General features: G+C 39.9%; 1 protein-coding gene and 1 pseudogene across 2 annotated transcripts; one reads left to right on the top strand and one right to left on the bottom strand.

The window, feature by feature from the left end:
• Positions 1 to 750: 750 nt before the first annotated feature.
• Positions 751 to 9,417, top strand: LOC145464558 (uncharacterized; annotated as a pseudogene). Its single transcript, XR_014041437.1, has 13 exons — positions 751 to 999; positions 1,338 to 1,469; positions 1,574 to 1,702; positions 2,135 to 2,162; positions 2,841 to 3,157; positions 3,566 to 3,589; positions 4,463 to 4,591; positions 5,030 to 5,053; positions 5,937 to 6,065; positions 6,356 to 6,391; positions 7,415 to 7,631; positions 8,484 to 8,553; positions 9,075 to 9,417. The product of XR_014041437.1 is annotated as an uncharacterized LOC145464558 (transcript).
• Positions 9,418 to 9,815: 398 nt separating this feature from the next.
• Positions 9,816 to 20,453, bottom strand: LOC145464555 (uncharacterized). Its single transcript, XM_081448486.1, has 8 exons — positions 19,586 to 20,453; positions 18,263 to 18,405; positions 17,630 to 17,767; positions 16,741 to 16,779; positions 16,184 to 16,312; positions 13,454 to 15,817; positions 11,935 to 12,555; positions 9,816 to 11,160 (listed from the first exon to the last, which is right to left on the bottom strand). Exons 2-8 carry the CDS (start codon positions 18,399 to 18,401, stop codon positions 10,976 to 10,978), a joined length of 3,615 nt encoding a protein of 1,204 aa, XP_081304612.1. The 5' UTR covers positions 18,402 to 18,405; positions 19,586 to 20,453; the 3' UTR covers positions 9,816 to 10,975.
• Between the last annotated feature and the right edge of the window lie 380 nt (positions 20,454 to 20,833).

The following is a 20,833-nucleotide window of genomic DNA, read 5'->3' as shown; positions in this document are numbered from 1 at the left end:
CTAGTGATCACTTTGAAGGGAAAACGTCCCTCAGTGTTCACTAAAAGTACATGAAAATTTACTGCATGGTTCATCAATGAAACAACTGCCCAACAGAACGGGAGGAAAATCACATCAAGAAAAAAAAACACAAGACATTATTTCGTAGAATTTATAAAGGCAGTGCATGAATTCAAATGTTAATTTTCAGACTGAGATATTAAATAAAGAACACTGCAGTGGGCGAAATACACAGGCTAATTATTAGTGAAGTTTACAGCGTATGCGGTCTCTTGTCTCTATATATTCGATTTATTTTGCCTTCAGATGCTTCATTTGTCCTGGCTCTATTTTTAATTAGGGGCTGTCTTTTCATCACGTTTTGATATGCAACGTTGCACGCCACTAACTATTAAAAGAACAGCTTTGCAGCAACGTCTTAATGTTCGCCTTCTCCAGCTAACGCCTGTATAGTTTTGTCTTTCAAATGCAACTGACTGTAAAGGAAAATCTGTCCTGACTGTGTGTCGTACATTTCTCGTGTACGCATTTAACTGTTCCCGACGCGAGTCTCCATTCCAAGGGAAGCACCATGCATGCTGAAATATTGAATCAGGTTTTGTCATTCTGGTACCGATTGTTGTCAAAACAACCTGTCAAAACAACTTGACATACCAGTGCGCCTAAAAAGGCCAGAGCCACGATACATGCCTATTTCAGTGTTATTGCTGTTATTATATACCGAAGTGCTCATGTAAAACGTGGTCAGTCATGTATCACCTAAGTTCTAAGTTTATTTTTCGCAAATTAGAGATTTACCAAGAACGATGTACGCCTTCGCTATTGGTTTACTCCTGGTTGCATTTCAAGTCAGCTGTGATGGCGCCCCAGGACGCTTAATTCTAGAGCCAATACCTCATGCGGATGTCTCTGCGGAAGTCTCTCAAGAGATACCTGTGGATGTCTCTCAAGAGAAACCTCCGGAAGTCTCTCAAGAGAAACATTTGGAAAAAAGAGCTGGTAAGTCACCTCCACAATAAACTGAACAAAAAAAAACCAATCTTGTGGATGTTTAGATGGTTTTACTGTTAACTTCTGCGTAACATATATCAGGGTTGTTTTCCTTTGTCATAAGAAAATATCAAGGACACTGTGATGACTACACATTCCTGGGGAATTACACTATTTGTAATGTAGTACATGTATGAGTTGTTTAAACATTTTCACTCAACATTGTGTTAAAGCAAGCAAGTTTGTTTCCAGAAAAGGAATTACCATTATCCCAGTTCCAAAATTGTTTCCTGTTGAAAGTTTGTTCACATTATTGGAAAAATTTATTAAATATATCCAATTTGCAGCTTGCACCGACAAACAAGATCGTGGAAATTGTGAATATTGGAAGAAGAGCGGTTTCTGTCATCGAAGTAGCAAATACTATGCGTATATGCGAGACCACTGCTACGCCACCTGTACTAACTGCAGAAGTACTGGTAAGTAAAATACATGACATATTGTGAATATTCAAATAATGAGTTAGATCCTGTTTTTAGCCCATTGCTTACATTAAACAAATTCAAATATATCCAATTTGCAGGGTGTCGCGCAGACAAACAAGATCGTGGAAATTGTCAGTATTGGAAGAATAGAGGTTTCTGTGATCGAAGTAGCCAATACTATGCGTATATGCAAGACCACTGCTACGCCACCTGTACTAACTGCAACTGTAAGTAAAAATAATACACGATATAATACAGTGAATATCTAAATCATGCAGTTTTTAGCATACTGCGATGATACAGTACTTTGCCACTGGTTCGCACCTTCAGGTAGTAATAAGTCGTTAACTGTTTTGATTCACAAACAACTTCTGCTGTCTTTTGCGCTACACTACAGTTAATTGATATTCCCAGGTTTCCATTAAAATATTTCTCCCAACAAATTGCGCTCAGTGTGTGACGGACAAATTCCCGGAACTCTGTCTTCCCATGTGTAAGATGTTAAAAGTATGCACAACTGAGTGATTGAACCAGGCTTAAATACTTTTGTCTAAATTCAATGTTTTGATCCCGGTTGTGTGGAAGGTGATTTGCTCCTTATGAGAAGTTGAGTGTTCTTAAAATTTAATCAGCTAAAATAGAGTTGATTTGTGTTTCAGCACAATCCACTGCAGCCAATCAAGGTGAGTTCGTAACTAAGATATCAACCACGAGAGATCCTATTATAATTATACTACATTTCTAAACACCGTGAAGAGAGTTGACACTATGGCACTCACCGGAGTACTTTGGACCAGTCTTGATGTGTTTGTAAACGTCACAAGTGTTTCAAAGATATTCTCAAACGATCGAAAGGAGAAAAAGGAGGAATAAAGACGTGAAAATCTCCTAAGATCATAATCCAAACACCCCCACGATCACAATTTTCTTTGTTTAAACGCAATGAATTACTTATAAGTTTAAAATTACACGCTCTAGTTGCTGGTCAGCGGGCTAACATTCGACAAACGATCCAATTTGCTTCTGCGATGAATTTACCTTTGTCAGCTTCAAGTTGATATATATATAGTAAATGGTTTTAACCCAGGAGTATCAGTCATAGTGCGTATAGTGCCGGTGATCGTCCGGGTGTGGATAGTTCTAAAAAGTCAGCAACAACAATTATTTTCAGGACTACTCTCAGCAGGCCAATCACACTGTACTATTCAGGCTGAAAGTTATCTAAGCAAGCTTTTAACTTGACCGTTGAAAAATCCTTTGATGACATACTCTAAGGGAAGCCAACGATTTTGAATTTAATTTCTAGACATCACTCTTTTTATTTTAATTTCTGAGATATTCCAGTTATAAAAACCATAATACAAGTGTACATGCATGTAGTTATGATTTTCAAAACCACTGACATTGTTGCCGGTGTTATACAAACCTTTTAAATTACACGAGCTTTGTGGATGCAATTATATTTACAGAATATATTAAAAAGGTAGCCAGGAATCTGTACAAATCAGAATTTTCTCTTACATTGAACAAATTCAAATACATCCAATTTGCAGGGTGTCGTGCAGACAAACAAGATCGTGGAAATTGTCAGTACTGGAAGAATAGCGGATTCTGTGATAGAAGTAGCAAATACTATGCGTATATGCAAGACCACTGCTACGCCACCTGTACTAACTGCAACTGTAAGTACAATACATGATATACAACAGTGAATATTTAAATCATGCAGTTTTTAGTATACTGCGATGATCCAGTATTTTGCCACTGGTTCGCACCTTCAGGTAGTAGTAAGTCCTTAACTGTTTCGATTCACAAACAACTTCTGCTGTCTTTTGCAGCTTCGCTACAGTTAATTAATATTACCAGGTTTCCATTATGATATTTTTCCCCAACGAATTGTACTACACGATGGACTTAAAAAAATCGCGGTAGTCTCTCGTTCAATCTGTAACATCTTAAAACTATGCACAACTGAGTGTTTGCATTCAATGTTTTGATCCCGGTTGTGTGAAAGGTGATTTACACTTTATGAAGGTTGAGTGTACTTAAAATTTAGTCAGCTAAAATAGAGTTGATTATTTGTGTTTCAGCGCAATCCACTACAGCAAATCAGGGTGAGTTTGTAACTAACATATCAACCACGAGAGACCGTATTTTAGTACATTTTCAAACACCGAGAAGTGAGTTGACACTATGGCACTCAGCGGAGTACTTTTGACCAGCCTTGACGTGTTTGTAAATGTCGCAAGTGTTTGAAGTATATTTTCGAACGATCGAAAGGTGAAAACGGAGAAATAAAGACTTGAAAATCTATGAAGATCATAATCCAAACACCCCTACGATAACGATTTTCTTTGTTTAAACGCAATGAATTACTTATAACATAGTATGCCCATTCTTTTTAGCCCTTATGGTTATTTTGGGCAGGCAGTACTCTATACTAATTTAATGTTTATTGTAATTATTTTATAAATTGTGAGTACAAATAAATGGTTGTTGTTGTTGTTGTTGTTGTTGTTGTTGTTGTAAATGGTTTGAGCCTATGAGTATCAGTAGTTCTCATAGTGTGATCGTCCGGATGAGAGTAGTTCTAAGAAAATGTCCAACAATTGTTCTTTTCAGAACTACAATCGGCATCTGCAGGCCAATCACACTGTACTTGCTATTCAGGTTGATAGTTACCTAAGCAAGCTTTTAACTTGACCGTTGAAAAATCCTTTGATGACGATTTTGAATTCAATTTCTAAAACATCACACTTTTTATTTTAATTTCTAAAATATCCCAGTCATTAAATCCATAATACAAGTGTACATGTAGTTATGATTTTTAAAACCAAAGTGTGGCCGGTGTTATACAAACCTTTTAAAAAGCACAAACTTTGAGGATGTAATTATATTTATACAGAATACTAAAAAGGTAGCCAGGAATCTGTACAAGTCAGAATTTTCTCTTACGTTGGACAAATTTAAACATATCCAATTTGCAGGGTGTCGCGCAGACAAACAAGATCGTGGAAATTGTCAGTACTGGAAGAATAGCGGTTACTGTGATCGAAGGAGCAAGTACTATGCGTATATGCAAGACCACTGCTACGCCACCTGTTCTAACTGCAACTGTAAGTAAAATACACGATATAAAACAGTGAATATTTAAATTATGCAGTTTTTAGCATACCGGGATGATCCAGTACTTTGACAATGGCTCGCACCCTCAGGTAGGGATAAGTCCTTAACTGTTTCGATTCACAAACAACTTCTGCTGTCTTTTGCAACCATGCCACAGCTAACTGATATTCCCAGGTTTCCATTATGATATTTCTCCCAATAAATTGTGCTCAGTGTGCGATGGACTTTAAAAAAAATCGCGGTACTCTGTCGTCCAATGTGTGAGATGTTAAAAGTATGCACAACTGAGTCATTGAACCAGGCTTAAATACTTTTGTCTAAATTCAATGTTTTGAACCCGGTTGTGTGAAAGGCGATTTGCACCTTTTCAGAAGTTGAGTGTCCTAAAAAATTAGTCAGCTAAAATAGAGTTGTTATTTGTGTTTCAGCGCAATCCACTACAGCCAATCAAGGTGAGTTCGTAAATAATGAGTCAACCACGACAGACTGCATTATACTAAATGTACATGTAACTCCAAACACCGAGAAGAGAGTTGACACTATGGCACTCAGCGGAGTACTTTTGACCAGCCTTGATGTATTCGTAAATGTCGTAAGTGTTTGAAGTATATTCTCAAACGATCGAAAGGATTAAACAGAGGAATAAAAACGTGAAAATCTACTAAGATAATAATCCAAACAACCCCACGATCACGATTTTCTTTATTTAATTATAACGCAATGAATTACTAATCAGTTTGAGAATTAAACCCCCGGCCCTAGTTACTAGTCATGAGTGGGCTAACATTCCACACCTAATCCGGCAATTCAAATTTGCTTCAGCGGCGAATTTACCTTTATCAACTTTAAGTTAATATAACAGCACTATAACATAGTAAATGGTTTGAGCCTATGAGTATCAGTAGCTCTTATAGTGTGATCATCCGGATGAGAGTGGTTCTAAAAAAGTGACCAACAACAGTTCTTTTCAGAACTACAATCGGCTTCTGCAGGCCAATCACACTGTACTTGCTATTCAGGCTGATAGTAGGCTAGGCAAGCTTTCAACTTGACCGTTGAAAAATTCCTTGACGACGATTTTGAATTCAATTTCTAAAACATCACACTTTTTATTTTAAGTTTTAAAATATTCCAGTTATAAAAACCATAATGCAAGTGTACATGTAGTTATGATTTTTAAAACCACAGTGTGGCCAGTGTTATACAAACCTTTTAAAATATACAAACTTTGTGGGTGTAATTATATTTACAGAATATACTTAAAAGGTAGCCAGGAATCTGTACAGTCAGAATTTTCTCTTACATTGGACAAATGTAAATACATCCAATTTGCAGGGTGTCGCGCAGACAAACAAGATCGTGGAAATTGTCAGTACTGGAAGAATAGAGGTTTCTGTGATCGAAATAGCAAATACTACGCGTATATGCAAGACCACTGCTACGCCACCTGTAGTAACTGCAAATGTAAGTAGAATGTATGACATACATGTACAACAGTGAATATTTAAATAGTGACCTACACTAAATTACCGCTGTACTTCAGTTGTGTAACAAATCGGCCCGCGTCTAAGTAATAAGTTTCTAATGTTTCGAGTCACAAGCATAACAAGTTCTGTTGTATTTTACAACTAAACGTTATAGCCAATCGATAATCACAGGTTTCCCTTACGAACTTTTCCCTATAATTTGGGCTGAGCGATAAACCAATCAATCGACTATCATCGTTTGAAATTGACACCTGATTTGTGTTGCAGCAACCAAAGGCACTACTGCTACATCGCAACAAGGACGTGAGTTGAAACAAAAATTTCAATACAATATTGATAACTTGGGTATGGTTCTACAGCAGGTTTGGTCTATAAGGCAGGATAGAGAAATTGGAGACGCCTAATCTACAGCAGGGTATCATGAGAATTAAGACGAAATCCGATAGGAAATCGAGTAATTTCAACTTTTTGCGGACAAAAACCTTGTACCAGAATAACTTTAAATATATTTCAGTCCTTTTTGTATTTTCTAAAAGCTTGCGATATGAATATTTGCCTGAAATAACTCCAAAAACAATTTACCTTGGGAAGTCGAGAAAATATATTTCAATGTTTAGAGAAATTGTGCAAACTCGGGTAACATTTCATCATCAGTTACTTTCAAGTGTTTCATATGAACTTCAACATTTGTTTTCGACTTTTGGTGTCGTTAGAAATGATTTCTTTTGAAAAGATATTTAAAACAGTTCAAAAGAAGTTTGCTATACAAAGTATACAATAATGTTGGTACAAAGTTTTTGTCCACTAGTTACTCGAACTTCTGGTGGATTTCCTCTCAACACTTGGAAATGAAACAGAACCTTGATGAAAATGCAATCATCACAAATTCAAAAGCAACTGACTGTGTTGCAATTCTGGGATAAGAAGTGTGTTTTTGGTTTCTAGTCTAGAGTAGGGATAGAAAATGGTTGTTCAACATGGTCTGGTAAACGGTAAAGGTTTCAGAGTCCCAGCGCCAAACACCCGTGACCCGAAACTAAGTCACGCAATAACCTTCTTTTCCAAAAAGAACTTTAACCCCAACCGGGATAGGGGGAAATGCAGAGTCCGTTGTTTGATAGATGTATCATTTGTTAATGTTGCCAAGAGGCTTTGCTTTCCATTTCCTACGTGACTATATCAACTAAACTCAAGTTTGACGATACTGAACGCTAGAATTAATTTTTCCCGCCATCCATCTACGACTGATTCCTTTGCCTTCCTATTGGCTAATCCTTAACATTTAGTCGCGAAATCTGATAATGACGTGTATTTATTTCTAAACAGAAGTGCAAAACGCCTGCTTAAAAGTCCACAATTACTGGCGTGCTCAGCATGGGGCGCCGGCGCTGGTCTGGGATGCCACATTGGCTCAACATGCTCAGGCCTGGGCTAATCGCCTGGCGGCCACAAACACGTTTGAACATGCAAAGAACACTGGTGAAGGAGAAAACCTTTTCAAATCCGGTGGAGACGCGTCATACAAAGAAGCAGTGGACGCTTGGTAAGTGCCTTGCATAATCTAACTAATCTTAGGCTCTTCACATCTAGTACCTGAGCTCTGGTGCCTAGGCGCCTGTGCAAAATAGTTTTGTGTTTAGACACTGGGTACGAATACTCCAAATACCAAAGTACCATTAAGTACCCGAGTACAAGGTCGAGACCTCGCACCTGGGCGCGGGAATTTTCCCTTGTTCTAGTGTGAGTACTTCCAGTCAGTTGGAAAAAGTCTGTTCACATCTGTGCTCAGCAATGAGAATCGTACTCCTCCTTGCTCGGACACCAAGTATAAACATAGCTCTAATATGATTCGTTAACATAGAGCCAGTCTCTGGGCACGAAATAAAGATTGTTGTTTGTTGTTGTTGTTTGTTTGAGCCGAGCCATTCGTTTGGCTCACCAAAAGTAACTGTGTATTTACTTTGCTTTTACAATGTTCTTTATTCCGTAATTGGTTACAAAAATTACAGTACATTAACGGAGCTCAGTCATGGTATTTTGAATTATTTTGGCCACGCACAAAATTAACTTTCAATTGAACGAAACCTGAAAATAGTACTTTACTAAGATAGAAAAACACCAAACAGATAATATAATAAGAAACCATAAAGGAACATGTATGGTTAAGGATGGAGGAGACTGACACGGATCAGAAACAACGAACTTGAAAAACTTAGGCCAAACTTTTCAAGATGTACAAACCGTGACGTGGCTCCTTTAACATCTTAGATCAAAGTGAAGAAACATGTTGAGCCTGAAAAGGGATCAGAGGGTCGCAGTTGAAATCTCAGGAATGTCGGGATATATACACCTGAAATAATACATAAACTGGTTTTCTGTTCTCCGCTTAATTAAGGTATAATGAAGAAAAACTGTACAATTACAACCATCCTGGATTTAGTATGGCCACCGGCCATTTTACGCAGGTGAGCTTGTGTATTTCTCGCTCATTTCAAAATCAATTATTGACCATATTGTATTGGAAGCAGCTTGAAAAATAGCTACCGATGATTTAACATAAATGAAGGATGTCTGGTTGGTGAAGTACATTAAAAAAAACTGCATGGATGAATGCGTAATTCGCTGCATTTAAAGCCGAGAATGCGCTGAAATTATCAGTTCAACCTGGAATGCGAACAACATATTTTTTTTTTTAAAGAAGCAACGGATTCGGCAAATCCTCAACCCTCAAGCATTAAGTCAGTTATTTAATTTATGACACTAAATGTGAAGTCAACAGCTGATCAATGTTAAGGCGTAATTTGCAAAAAACCTTGAGTTGTTTCAAGACTAAATATATAGCTTTATATGAGCAAAGATATAAAACACCATGAATAAAATGAAATTCAGAACAGTTTCATCTAAACTGCAAGCATGAAACAACGCAGTCGATTACGATCTCGCGCTAACTGTACTTGTGCTTAATTTTAAACGTTTTTATTGGCAGGTGGTTTGGAAGGGCACCACTAAATTGGGATGTGCTATTCAGAAAAGAGGACGGGAAACCTACATAGTGGCACGCTATTCCCCGCCAGGAAACGTTGTAGGCACTGGCACGTTCGCAAAAAACGTGGGACGAAAGGTACATTTTAACTTGATATAACAGTGATGAACTCGCTTATCTTAGCTGACATTGCACTTGCACTTACTGAGGTCTATTAAGGTCGATGATATCAAATCGGATAAACAGAAAACTACCTTAGAATGAGCTACAAAGGAAACCTTTTGTACAGTTAAGCTTTAGAACCCTAAAATGAACTGAAAGACGAGAGAAAGAGTTGTTTTGTAGTATTTGCCTATCCAAAGTGATTTAGCAACAATCGTGGCTTGACACTAAGTCACAAATTATATTGATAAACTATAAACTTACACATAATGATGATGACAGTAAAATGATATGTTTTATTCTCAATTTTTAGAATAGTGGTTGACCTGAGAGGACGCAATGACGAAATGCGCCCGATCGACTGTGATCATTGGACACAGAAGGGCGGAAGCAATTTTTTATATTGTCAGTAGATGTAGACAAAAAGTTCAATAAAATCTGAGGGTAAAATTGACCAAGCATTGCTTCTTTATTATTAAAAGAAAACGTTTTGCCTCTAAAAGGCATATGAGTTAGGAACGAAAAACGAAAGGCGGGTCAGAAAATTGAGGCAAAACTGGAGAAAAGGGGTGGGGGGGGGGGGGGGTGTTAAAGAGAGCCTGTGAATCAGTTGAGACTACCACCCCACTGATATCATCCCTGAGTCATATCACTCAATGTTGCCAAGTTTAATTATGCGATAACAATAAGGACCACTTATTACTTGTTCGTCGTTTCCACAAAACAAGTATCTTTGTACTCTAAATACCTTCTTTAATGTCGAGCAATAGCGCTGACTGTAGCCCCACTATCCGGTAACACCGTGACGCTGGCGCCATTAATTAGCACTACAATCAACACTGGCAATCTGTACTTATGTTTTAACAACTTACAGACTAGAGGAGGCTAGTATATCTACTTCAGGTGAGCTGGGCCTGGTTGTTGGAGGACTAATCAGCTTTGTATCTTTTCGTTGAGATTTTCTGCTTATATTGTTTGTCTTTCAGTTTTGAATTTGAATAATCACAAACTAAACTAAACATAAGCACTGAAAAACAATTTTATACAAGAAAATTTAATACCTCGGTTAAATTTTAATACTGGGTTAACCTAATCAGACTTTAAACAACCCGGCCCTTGGCATGTCATCTCACTTTCCCTTTTCTTCATAGTTCCTGGGGTAATGGTCTTGAGTAAATCTACATGTATTACTTTTGCTGCTTAATGAAGACTGTCCTAGGGTGTTTTTTTTTTCGTTTTCCAAGTTACGCTTCTTCTCTGCTTATTCTTCCCTATATTTCTTTCAAAGCTTTAATTTTGTTTTATTTAGTTTTAATATACCTCCCTTTCTGACTCGATTAGCCTTTGCTAGCAGATTTATTATTGTTACAGTTTCCCAATTTCGGTACATCAACAAATTATATATGGGTTATTGACCAAGCTTATTCGATCAAGATGGCTGGATATTGGCCAAGTTCTTTTTTGCGTGTTTATGGACCGAGACAGAGTCGAGGTCCATAAACTCGCAAAAAAAGAACGAGGCCAATATCCAGTCATCTCGACCGAATAAGCTTGGTCAATAAAGGATTTATTATATGGCTTTCGGGGAAATTTTTCTTTCGGGACACAGCGAGTAGTCCCGAGAAGGCAAGATAGCTCCATCCTGCCCGCTCAGGTAGCCAATCACAGTGCAGGATTTGAGTCATCTTGCTCGCTCACGGAGCTAGCCATATAATAAATCGCATTATTTATTTAGTATTTATTCAATTGATCGTGACAGTGCTGATATCGCTTGTCATGAAAGTAACAAATTCATAATTTCCAGTATCAGCTGTTCTCGGATCGACGATGTTATTTCCCGCCTGGTCGCGTTGTGTGACACGGGTTTGGCCAGGCTTGTGAGACCACAGTCCACCCTGATCCAAACGGCACCAGTGGAAATCGACACCTGAGGAAGAGAAAAAGAAAACTAGTAACTACCAAAAATATAATGTAACTTTTTCCATACCAAATTTTGGACTCTATAGTCTTGAAATTCGGACGTGTTCGGGCCCGAAAGCGGACTCGGAAAGGCCCCAAGCACAATGTTTTCGGTTCGGCTCATTATGCACAAAGATTTCGGCCCTAATCTGCTGTCGGTTGGTCTTTTCTCTTAAGGTCGATCAGAGGAGTGTTTATCGGTGAGCACAAAAGCAGAAAGGCGGTATGGACCCATGTATCATACCCATTCCTTCTAGTCTAGAGCGTCTCGCCGCATAATCCCTGCTTGATTTCCAGATGAAAACAGACTGCCAGCAGCCTATTTCGCCGTGTGAAGGCCGCTTAACTTCTTTTTTCACTCCACCGTATCGACAGCTTTCAGCTTATATTTTTGAGGACGAAACTAGATAAATACGTTTATGTGTAAGTGGGATGGCATAGTTTCTTTTCAAACGACGCTATTTCCAGTGGGGGCTGGGACAACAGTTGCCGGACTTTCCAAAAAAAAAAAGAGTACAACTGAGTTCGCGTTTTTAGTCTAAGTTTTTAAAATTTCCCATTGAGAATTTCTGTTCCTTTTGATTTTTCTATAGGATCTCGGGTTTACCGGGTACTCCATACAATTGCTTTGTCCTTGAATGGAGTCAACTGAAGACTGAGAAACGACTCCAGTTTAAGATATTTTTTTAAGATCCGCATAGTGGAACACATTTTTATTAATCAGAAGACTAGCTGTACTAACCTGGATCTACAAACAGTGCCACCAGGTGCCGTGGTCCCACAGGGGCTTCCGGGACAGGGTCTGCTGGAGAAGGAGGGGGCATCAGAACCTCCAAACCATCACCCATCGCAGCAGTTCCCACAGAGAAACCATTCAGCAAGGCAAAGATTTGTCCGCTTCCTCTACCAGGCTGTGCAACGGTATTCGTGATTTGTAGATTTGCATAGTTGTAGCAGTTGTTTTTCCGTCGAATGTTGGGGACGTTATTCCACAAGAATGGGCCAAATGGTGGTGCGAGTCGTTTACGTCGTTTACGTCCCGATGTAATGCATTCGTCCAATACGTTGCCAATTTCACTGGAGACTCTCTCGAGTAAGGGGCTTGGTAATGTACCACTTGGCATGGTCTGGAGCAGAAGCTGTTGTAGTCGCACAAGCTCACTGTCACTACCCACAATGAGTAGCTCCGCTACAGCGTCCTCTACTAAGAAACCTTTGTATCCCAGTTTTGCAGGTATGCAACTTGAACTGACGCCAATATTTTGGATTGACTGATAATCTGAGTCATTGAAAGCAGACAGATCAACTCGCCACTGTGGATCAGGACGGCCAGAAAAAACTACCAAGGTTATAAGTACGGATGCTGCAACGCAAATTATAGAACAATTTTCTGATAAATATCAGCGACATTGTAAGTGTTGTTTGATTCTATGTGTGACCTTTTTAAAAAATGTAGGGATTTTAACAGAAGTTTAATTTGGAGGGAGACAGTTATGAAAGACCAGATTCTCTTATATATCCTCGACTAGCGTCATAATTCTTGGTTTGGAAGCTGGAGGAAATTAAACAGCGTATTCGTATTCGCACTATTTTAACAGAATCAATTAAAAACAAACATTTACTTCATTGACATAACTTTATTTGAACAACATGAACTTAAAACTGTTGTACATTTTAAAAACTTCGATCCTCGCCCATGCACAGAAGTTTTCTAATGCGTTAACTCACAAAAGATGACACATAAATTAATAAAAAAAACCTTGGATGCGTCTTTTCTATTAGTAAAATTTATTTTATTGGGTAAGGTCAGCCGATTCCCAAAAGTAGCCTTTCGATGTAAATGGTTTTGACGGCAACGTGTTGTGACTGCAACCTATAAGCTATAAACTGCAACCTTTAAACTGCACGCGATACGTGTGAAAGGAGTAAAGAACACGAAGAGATACGTATTAATTAAATGTGATTTCTGCGAAGCAAACATTCACGCAACGGCCTCCATTGGTATATTGGCTATAATTGTGTTGGAATGATTCACCTTTTTATTTATTCTACTCCTCTCGTCTGTGCCAACGATTTCTTTCTCAAGCAAAGTGTTAACCGTTCGATTTTTATCTATTTTTCATTCATGATTTTCATACGTATATATATGAATATATTTTCTATTGTTCAGACAACTATTTTTGGCTTTAGTGAGAGTCAACTTATGAGGTCTTTCTTTGAAAGAATGCTGTAGTTGATCATCACAACTTACGTTGTCTTACCTGCTGTGGTCGGGATCATGGTCGTCTGACCCTCAGTTGCAGGAGCCGTAGTCGTCTGGCCTTCAGTTGTAGGGGCGCCCATAGTCATCTGGCCTTCAGTTGTAGGAGCGGCCATAGTCGTCTGGCCTTCAGTTGTAGGGGCACCCGTGGTCGTCTCCCCTTCAGTTGTAGGGGCACCCATAGTCGTCTGGCCTTCAGTTGTAGGGGCGCCCGTAGTCGCCTGGCCTTCAGTTGTAGGGGCACCCATGGTCGTCTGGCCTTCAGTTGTAGGGGCACCCATGGTCGTCTCCCCTTCAGTTGTAGGAGTACCCATAGTCGTCTGACCATCAGTTGTAGGGGCACCCATAGTCGTCTGACCTTCAGTTGTAGGGGCGGCCATAGTCGTCTGGCCTTCAGTTAAAGGTGCACCCATAGTTGTCTCGCGTTCAGTTGTAGGAGCACCCAGAGTCGTCTGGCCCTCAGTTGTAGGGGTACCCATAGTCGTCTGGCCTTCAGTTGTAGGGGCACCCATGGTCGTCTGCCCTTCAGTTGTAGGGGCACCCATAGTCGTCTGGCCCTCAGTTGTAGGGGTACCCATAGTCGTCTGGCCTTCAGTTGTAGCGGCGCCCATAGTCGTCTGCCTTTCAGTTGTAGGGGCGCCCATAGTCGCCTGGGCTTCAGTTGTAGAGGCACCCATAGTCGTCTGCCCTTCAGTTGTAGGGGCACCCATGGTCGTCTCCCCTTCAGTTGTAGGAGCACCCATAGTCGTCTGCCCTTCAGTTGTAGGGGCACCCATGGTCGTCTCCCCTTCAGTTGTAGAGGCACCCATAGTCGTCTGGCCTTCGGTTGTAGGGGCACCCATAGTCGTCTGACCTTCAGTTGTAGGAGTACCCATAGTCGTCTGACCTTCAGTTGTAGGAGTACCCATAGTCGTCTGGCCTTCAGTTGAAGGTGCACCCATAGTTGTCTCGCGTTCAGTTGTAGGAGCGCCCATAGTCGTCTGGCCTTCGGTTGTAGGGGCACCCATAGTCGTCTGACCTTCAGTTGTAGGAGTACCCATAGTCGTCTGACCTTCAGTTGTAGGAGCACCCATAGTCGTCTGGCCTTCAGTTGAAGGTGCACCCATAGTTGTCTCGCGTTCAGTTGTAGGAGCACCCAGAGTCGTCTGGCCCTCAGTTGTAGGGGTACCCATAGTCGTCTGGCCTTCAGTTGTAGCGGCGCCCATAGTCGTCTGCCTTTCAGTTGTAGGGGCGCCCATAGTCGCCTGGCCTTCAGTTGTAGGGGCACCCATAGTCGTCTGCCCTTCAGTTGTAGGGGCAGCCATGGTCGTCTCCCCTTCAGTTGTAGGGGCACCCATAGTCGTCTGGCCTTCAGTTGTAGGACTACCCATAGTCGTCTGCCCTTCAGTTGCAGGGGCACCCATGGTCGTCTGCCCTTCAGTTGTAGCGATACCCATAGTTGTCTGGCCTTCAGTTGTAGGGGCGCCCATAGTCGTCTGCCCTTCAGTTGTAGGAGTACCCATAGTCGTCTGCCCTTCAGTTGTAGGAGCACCCATAGTTGCCTGACCTTCAGTTGAAGGGGTACCCATAGTTGTCTCGCGTTCAGTTGTAGGAGCACCCACAGTCGACTGACCTTCAGTTGTAGGAAGACCCAGAGTCGTCTGGCCTTCAGTTGTAGGGGCACCCATGGTCGTCTGCCCTTCAGTTGTAGGGGTGCCCATAGTTGTCTGGCCTTCAGTTGTAGGGGTGCCCATAGTCGTCTGGCCTTCAGTTGTAGGGGCACTCATAGTCGTCTGCCCCTCAGTTGTAGGGGCACCCATGGTCGTCTGCCCTTTAGTTGTAGGGGCACCCATGGTCGTCTGCCCTTCAGTTGTAGGGGTGCCCATAGTCGTCTGGCCTTCAGTTGTAGGGGTGCCCATAGTTGTCTGGCCTTCAGTTGTAGAGGCACTCATAGTCGTCTGCCCCTCAGTTGTAGGGGCACCCATAGTCGTCTGCCCTTCAGTTGTAGGGGCACCCATGGTCGTCTGCCCTTCAGTTGTAGGGGTGCCCATAGTCGTCTGGCCTTCAGTTGTAGGGGTGCCCATAGTCGTCTGGCCTTCAGTTGTAGGGGCACTCATAGTCGTCTGCCCCTCAGTTGTAGGGGCACCCATGGTCGTCTGCCCTTCAGTTGTAGGGGCACCCATGGTCGTCTGCCCTTCAGTTGTAGGGGTACCCATGGTCGTCTGCCCTTCAGTTGTAGGGGTGCCCATAGTTGTCTGGCCTTCAGTTGTAGAGGCGCCCATAGTCGTCTGGCCTTCAGTTGTAGGGGCACTCATAGTCGTCTGCCCTTCAGTTGTAGGGCCTAAAGTCGTTTCGCCTACAGTCATTGGGGCCATTGTGGTCGGAGCTAAGTTTTTTAGGGATAAAATAGAAACATTATTATCATTATTGTTACCGTCATAATGATATGGAATATTTTAGCAACGTAAGAGAACCAGAGTCCTTGTCGTACATATATTCTGCAGATACTTAGTAAATTTTACCCACCAAAAGATATAACTTCTTATAGCATTTCAGTTTATGAATTCTGCAGACCTAGCCCTACAAAGAATAGGACAGAACGGCTGGCCGACAATCGTACGAAGGGATGGGAGAGTGCATTGTGAAAGGAGAGTTCCAATAGCAGTTGTAGTAAGTGGTTATTCTCAGATTTAACATGTGCAATTACAAAACAACTACTTCCTCTTCAAACAGTTATCGATATTTGACTTACGCACGCACTCCCCACAAGTTGCGTTGCAGTTTTGAATCATGAAGTCAAAAAATGTGCTGCCAACTTCAAGATCACAGAAGCCAAGTGCTTTATAACCTGCACAACTTGAAGAGATGTCAGCGATGCATACTGAGGAAACAAAGGTAAAAAGAAATTTCGTTTAATTGTGGCACTTTGTAAATTAAACCAACTTTGTGTTTGCGAAAGATACTGGTTAGTATGGAACAACTACCTTATGATATTTTATTTTGACACCTGTGGTGCTTATCTGATGACATGTGGTACTTTTCTCATAAGTTGAATGAATAAATGAGTGAATGTATAAATGAATGAATGAATGTCATCCATAAATTTGCGCTTCATTGTGCAATGTGATAATCCAAGTTTCTTCAAATGTGCACAATTTGGATTCACTCTTTAAACCACATTAATCTAAGTGGTTTAGAATATTCAATTTAGTCGTTACCTCATTAGCAAAAAATAAAACTGAGCATATACAAACTATTAAATGCAATATTAATGTAGTAGAAATCAATAAAAACTATGCAATAACTCACTCAGTGGAGCAGTCGGTGGGGGTAACGTCGTTGGTGGCACTAAAAGAAAGACATTAAAGAAAGAAATGCTCAGTTTTGTCAGGAGTGGTCGATGAGTGGATCCACGGTAGTTTGGAGATCTCCCCAATTTTTCATAATAATCTCTGCAGCTCTGCAAATAAGATAAAGGAGGTTTCCCACTGCCTTTTATAAAAGCTAAAAGTGATTGAAAACGTTCTTAAATTTGTGTGCTGTAATTTAACGTATTTGATGCACATTGACTTCACGAGTGAATCAAAATAAAAATTAGTCGGGGGAGGAGAAAACAAAAGAAGCCTGTGATGGTATTTACTTCTCTTCCACCTTATTCCTGGTCTGTCTTCCCTCTTCTCATTCTCTGCCCGATAAGATGAGTATTAAGTTTACAATATGTAAAGCAAAATAATTAAAGAAAAGTCTACTGGGAGAGGGACATGCTGTAGACATTCCGATTTAGAATTAGTCAATCAGTTCGCGTGTTAGTATGTCTGCAAAACAAATGAAGTAATCTTACATAGTATCCCCGACACTCAAAATGACGAAAATAGTTGAAATGGTATCTTTGACTTTCCTATGGAAGACACAAATTACGGCTAATTCTGAAAGTTGCTTGTATGAAAAAATATATATAGGGCTGGGTAACTGAACACAGTTTTTAGATAACATACGTATTGCCCTTCACCTTTTATTTCCGGTTTACTTGAATCACGCATGACTTTCAATTCCCCTAATTCCGGTAAGCTGGACACGCACGCAACCCTTTACACACGCGTAAACTCTTGCACCTCGCGCGCCTCTCGCAGTTCATAGAGCGCGCACACGGTTAAAGACTCTTTCGAGTGTTGTTCTTTAAATTTTTTATTCCACTTACGTTGGCACTTTCCACAGGTAAAAAGACAATTTGCCTCCTCGATAATACGAGATATTGTTGGGTCACGGCTGTCACAAAAACCAAGAGCCCTATATCCACCACAACTGGGAGAAGCGTTCTGCTGCTCTGCCGTGCAAACTGAGGAGTAAATATCACAACCGCGATCAGTGAAAAAACAACTTAAAGTGATAAGGTAGAATGCAAATTAGCGGATATAACCTGACGCACAATATATCCAACAGATATATGTGATAATGATCTTTAGCACAGTATTTAGATCAGTGCAGGAATTGGCACTCACTGAGCCAACATCACCCCACAAAAACAAATAGTGATTATAGAAACTCACTTAGAAGACCTAGTGCAACAGTTGCCGCTATAAACGAAAGAGATCAATCAGAATAAGTTATGATTTTTTTTTTTCATTGAGACAAAGATAGAGTGGACGATGACAAAATTTGCGAAAGAATGGACGAGAACCGTTGAAACTAAAAGCTAAAAACGGTCCGCAAAAATTAAGATTGAATTTCTTTTTGAAACCAAAATACAGTAGATAATGGAAGGAAATTGCAAAATGGATACAAGTACGGGGATAAAATCATACACATAAGAGCCCATTTGAAACTTTAATACCTTGCAATTGGCGTTTTTCAACATGATATTTGCCCAAAGGTATCTCGGCAAGTTCAAGCTCTGGAAAGAGGCTCCATGAGGCGCCACCACAAGCTACTTGGGATGCCACAAGGAGAAAAACAACAAAGCAGAACGACATTTTCCTGTGTTAAAATTGAAATAGAGAGAACAAGTCAGGGTCTAGAAATATATTATAACCATTAAGCAGTTAAACTGTTCTGTTAATCGATTTATAGTGGTACAGAAGAAAATTCATTACCACACTTCCAATGAATTTTAAGAACATATTATTCTCACGAACAGAAAGTTAAAGTAGAATTTATTTATTGTTTTTTTTTAAAATCTATTTATTTTATTCATTTATTTAATACTTTAAGTCTCATCATAATATCAACATATCATCAAGCAAACAGGCGACGAGAATAAATAAATAATCGTCAGCTATTGCCTTGAACATTATACTGTATTCTCAGAACTGACATATACAAGAAACGCATCACTGACAGTAAGGAAATATTTTGATCTTGGGACTGACACAGTTAACCTCTCGTGGAGGGCTCTTTAATCGAATGAAAATGACGCAAAAATAAGCTTATAACCCTTTCTAGAAGGTTAATATGAGAGTTCTAAGATTTAAAGTCACGTAGTATGTTGCAGGTTGAACTTCAGAATAGCTTACTGCCCATTTCTTTTCAACCGGGCAGGGTGCAACTAAACGAACACTTAGAAATGTTAATCTGCCGCAGTCTTCGATTAATAAAAACCTCTTCTGCTCGATTCAGTATTGTCCGACATTTGATGCTCAACAAGTGATGGACCGTTACTGATATCCACAGACATTAACACCACTGAGTCTAATTTGCGAACAACAGGCCCAGTAAGATAATTAAGACTGATATCGCGAATAAACTATGAACTTCTTGGCTTCTTACTTGGAAGCAGTAACTACATACAAGTAGTTAAAAGACTGCACACTTTTGATGTTCTCAAGATTCTAAAAGACAATCGGACCCTAACATCTTTTGGGTTGGGGTGGAAGGCAAAGCACTGATTTCGTCGACCATTTCCTTTTACAGATTTATCTTCAACTTTCTTTTTTTAAGATATATAACAGTCTTCTAATTTCTGCATATCTTGTCTTTACCTACATGTACTGTAAATGTATTTTGTAATGAAATGCGATCGAAACACTCTGACAATGTCATCTGTGTATAGTTATGTGACGTCAGCCGATTGGAGTCTTCAGCTGTTACGTCAGCTCGTAAAAACTGAAAGTTTAAAACGTCTTAGCTGGTGTCCAAAAAAATATAACACACTCAGTACCTGTGAAACCCTTGTAGGTGTCAGGCTTTCCAACATCAGCTCCCTCTGCAAAGCTGGCGTGAAATGACAATACTCAAAAGTTATATGAGTCTTATGTAGGCTGTTATGATTGCAGACCAGGCTAGAAACGTGTCGCGTCATTTTGGCGGCGTAGACAAAACGTATGACTTATAGTGGACCTTACAGAGGACCGATTATTCAGTCCTGCATGTCCAGCATTTCATGTTTAAAAACACGACAGAACGATTAGCCTTTGACCTTGGAAACGTATCGTTTTCTTTCTGACGGTCCATAGTTGAACACAGTCCGTACTCGATTGTTTTCCTTCCCTCCTCATGTTCCTTTTGTCTCCTCTGTTTTCGCATTCACTAGATCGGACCAACATAAACCAAATCGTAAACACTCTTTTTCCTTGGCCATCGCAGCTTTAGAAGAAACAGAACACAAACCGCGGTGATAAACATGGAACCAAAACGTATGTTAAACAAAGTTAATTTCCTTGACGTTTCGTATGTACAACATACATCTTCAGAAGTGACCGTTAACTAGATTACAATCGAAATTTAAACGCGAAAAAAAAGAAAAAGACTGGTATCTAATAATATGTAACAAGACTAATAGTTAATAACAAACAGATGAGTCTGCGGGAGAGAAAAAAAAAATTACCATAATAATAATAACAATACAAAATGTTAGTAAAGAAAAAGTTTTTCACTGCCAACGTTTTCATTCAAGGCTGGCTTTAAATCACGAATTAACAATGTTTCCTTAATTTTACAATGTATATCTGACCTACCAGTTGCTAAGATATCAAAATTGTCCCATTTAATATTATGACCCGTGGAAGTAACGTGATCCGCAATGACTGAGGTGTGACCGCTTTTAGCAAGGGCCTAAATATTGTATTGTTATTATTATTATGGTAATTTTTTTTCTCGTCATTTTCTCGCAAACGAGTATGGTGACCTATCATTTTTCTGTTGTTTAGCATTGACTAATAAATTTCTCTGTGTAAAATAAATATGGACCAATTCTCAGTGTAGTACAAAAAGTAATCGTCGGAAACGTGAATTTAGCAAGCAATCGTGACTACAATCATGGTGCTATTATAAGGATTTATATGGGTATAAACAAGGTGCTGTTGCTCCTGAAAGAAAAAGGGGACCCCTCATTTTTATTTCAAAATTTAAGTTCCTGTAATATAAACAATCAATAGGCAAAGTTTCACAAAAATCTCAGTGCAGGTTC

The sequence above is a fragment of the Orbicella franksi genome, chromosome 12, assembly GCF_964199315.1.
Source record: "Orbicella franksi chromosome 12, jaOrbFran1.1, whole genome shotgun sequence".
Taxonomy (NCBI): Eukaryota; Metazoa; Cnidaria; class Anthozoa; order Scleractinia; family Merulinidae; genus Orbicella; species Orbicella franksi.
Note: the sequence above shows the minus strand (reverse complement) of the source record. Positions and strands in the feature narration are given on the sequence as shown.

What these genes read in the sequence shown, in the direction of transcription:
- LOC145464555 (XM_081448486.1), bottom strand. Translation starts at nt 18,401, where the DNA reads ATGTCGTTCTGCTTTGTTGTTTTTCTCCTTGTGGCATCCCAAGTAGCT. An exon ending in TGAAAAACGCCAATTGCAAG is followed by an intron (nt 17,768 to 18,262) that starts GTATTAAAGTTT and finishes TTTACTCCTCAG; the next exon opens with TTTGCACGGCAGAGCAGCAG. An exon ending in AACTTGTGGGGAGTGCGTGC is followed by an intron (nt 15,818 to 16,183) that starts GTAAGTCAAATA and finishes TAAAAAACTTAG; the next exon opens with CTCCGACCACAATGGCCCCA.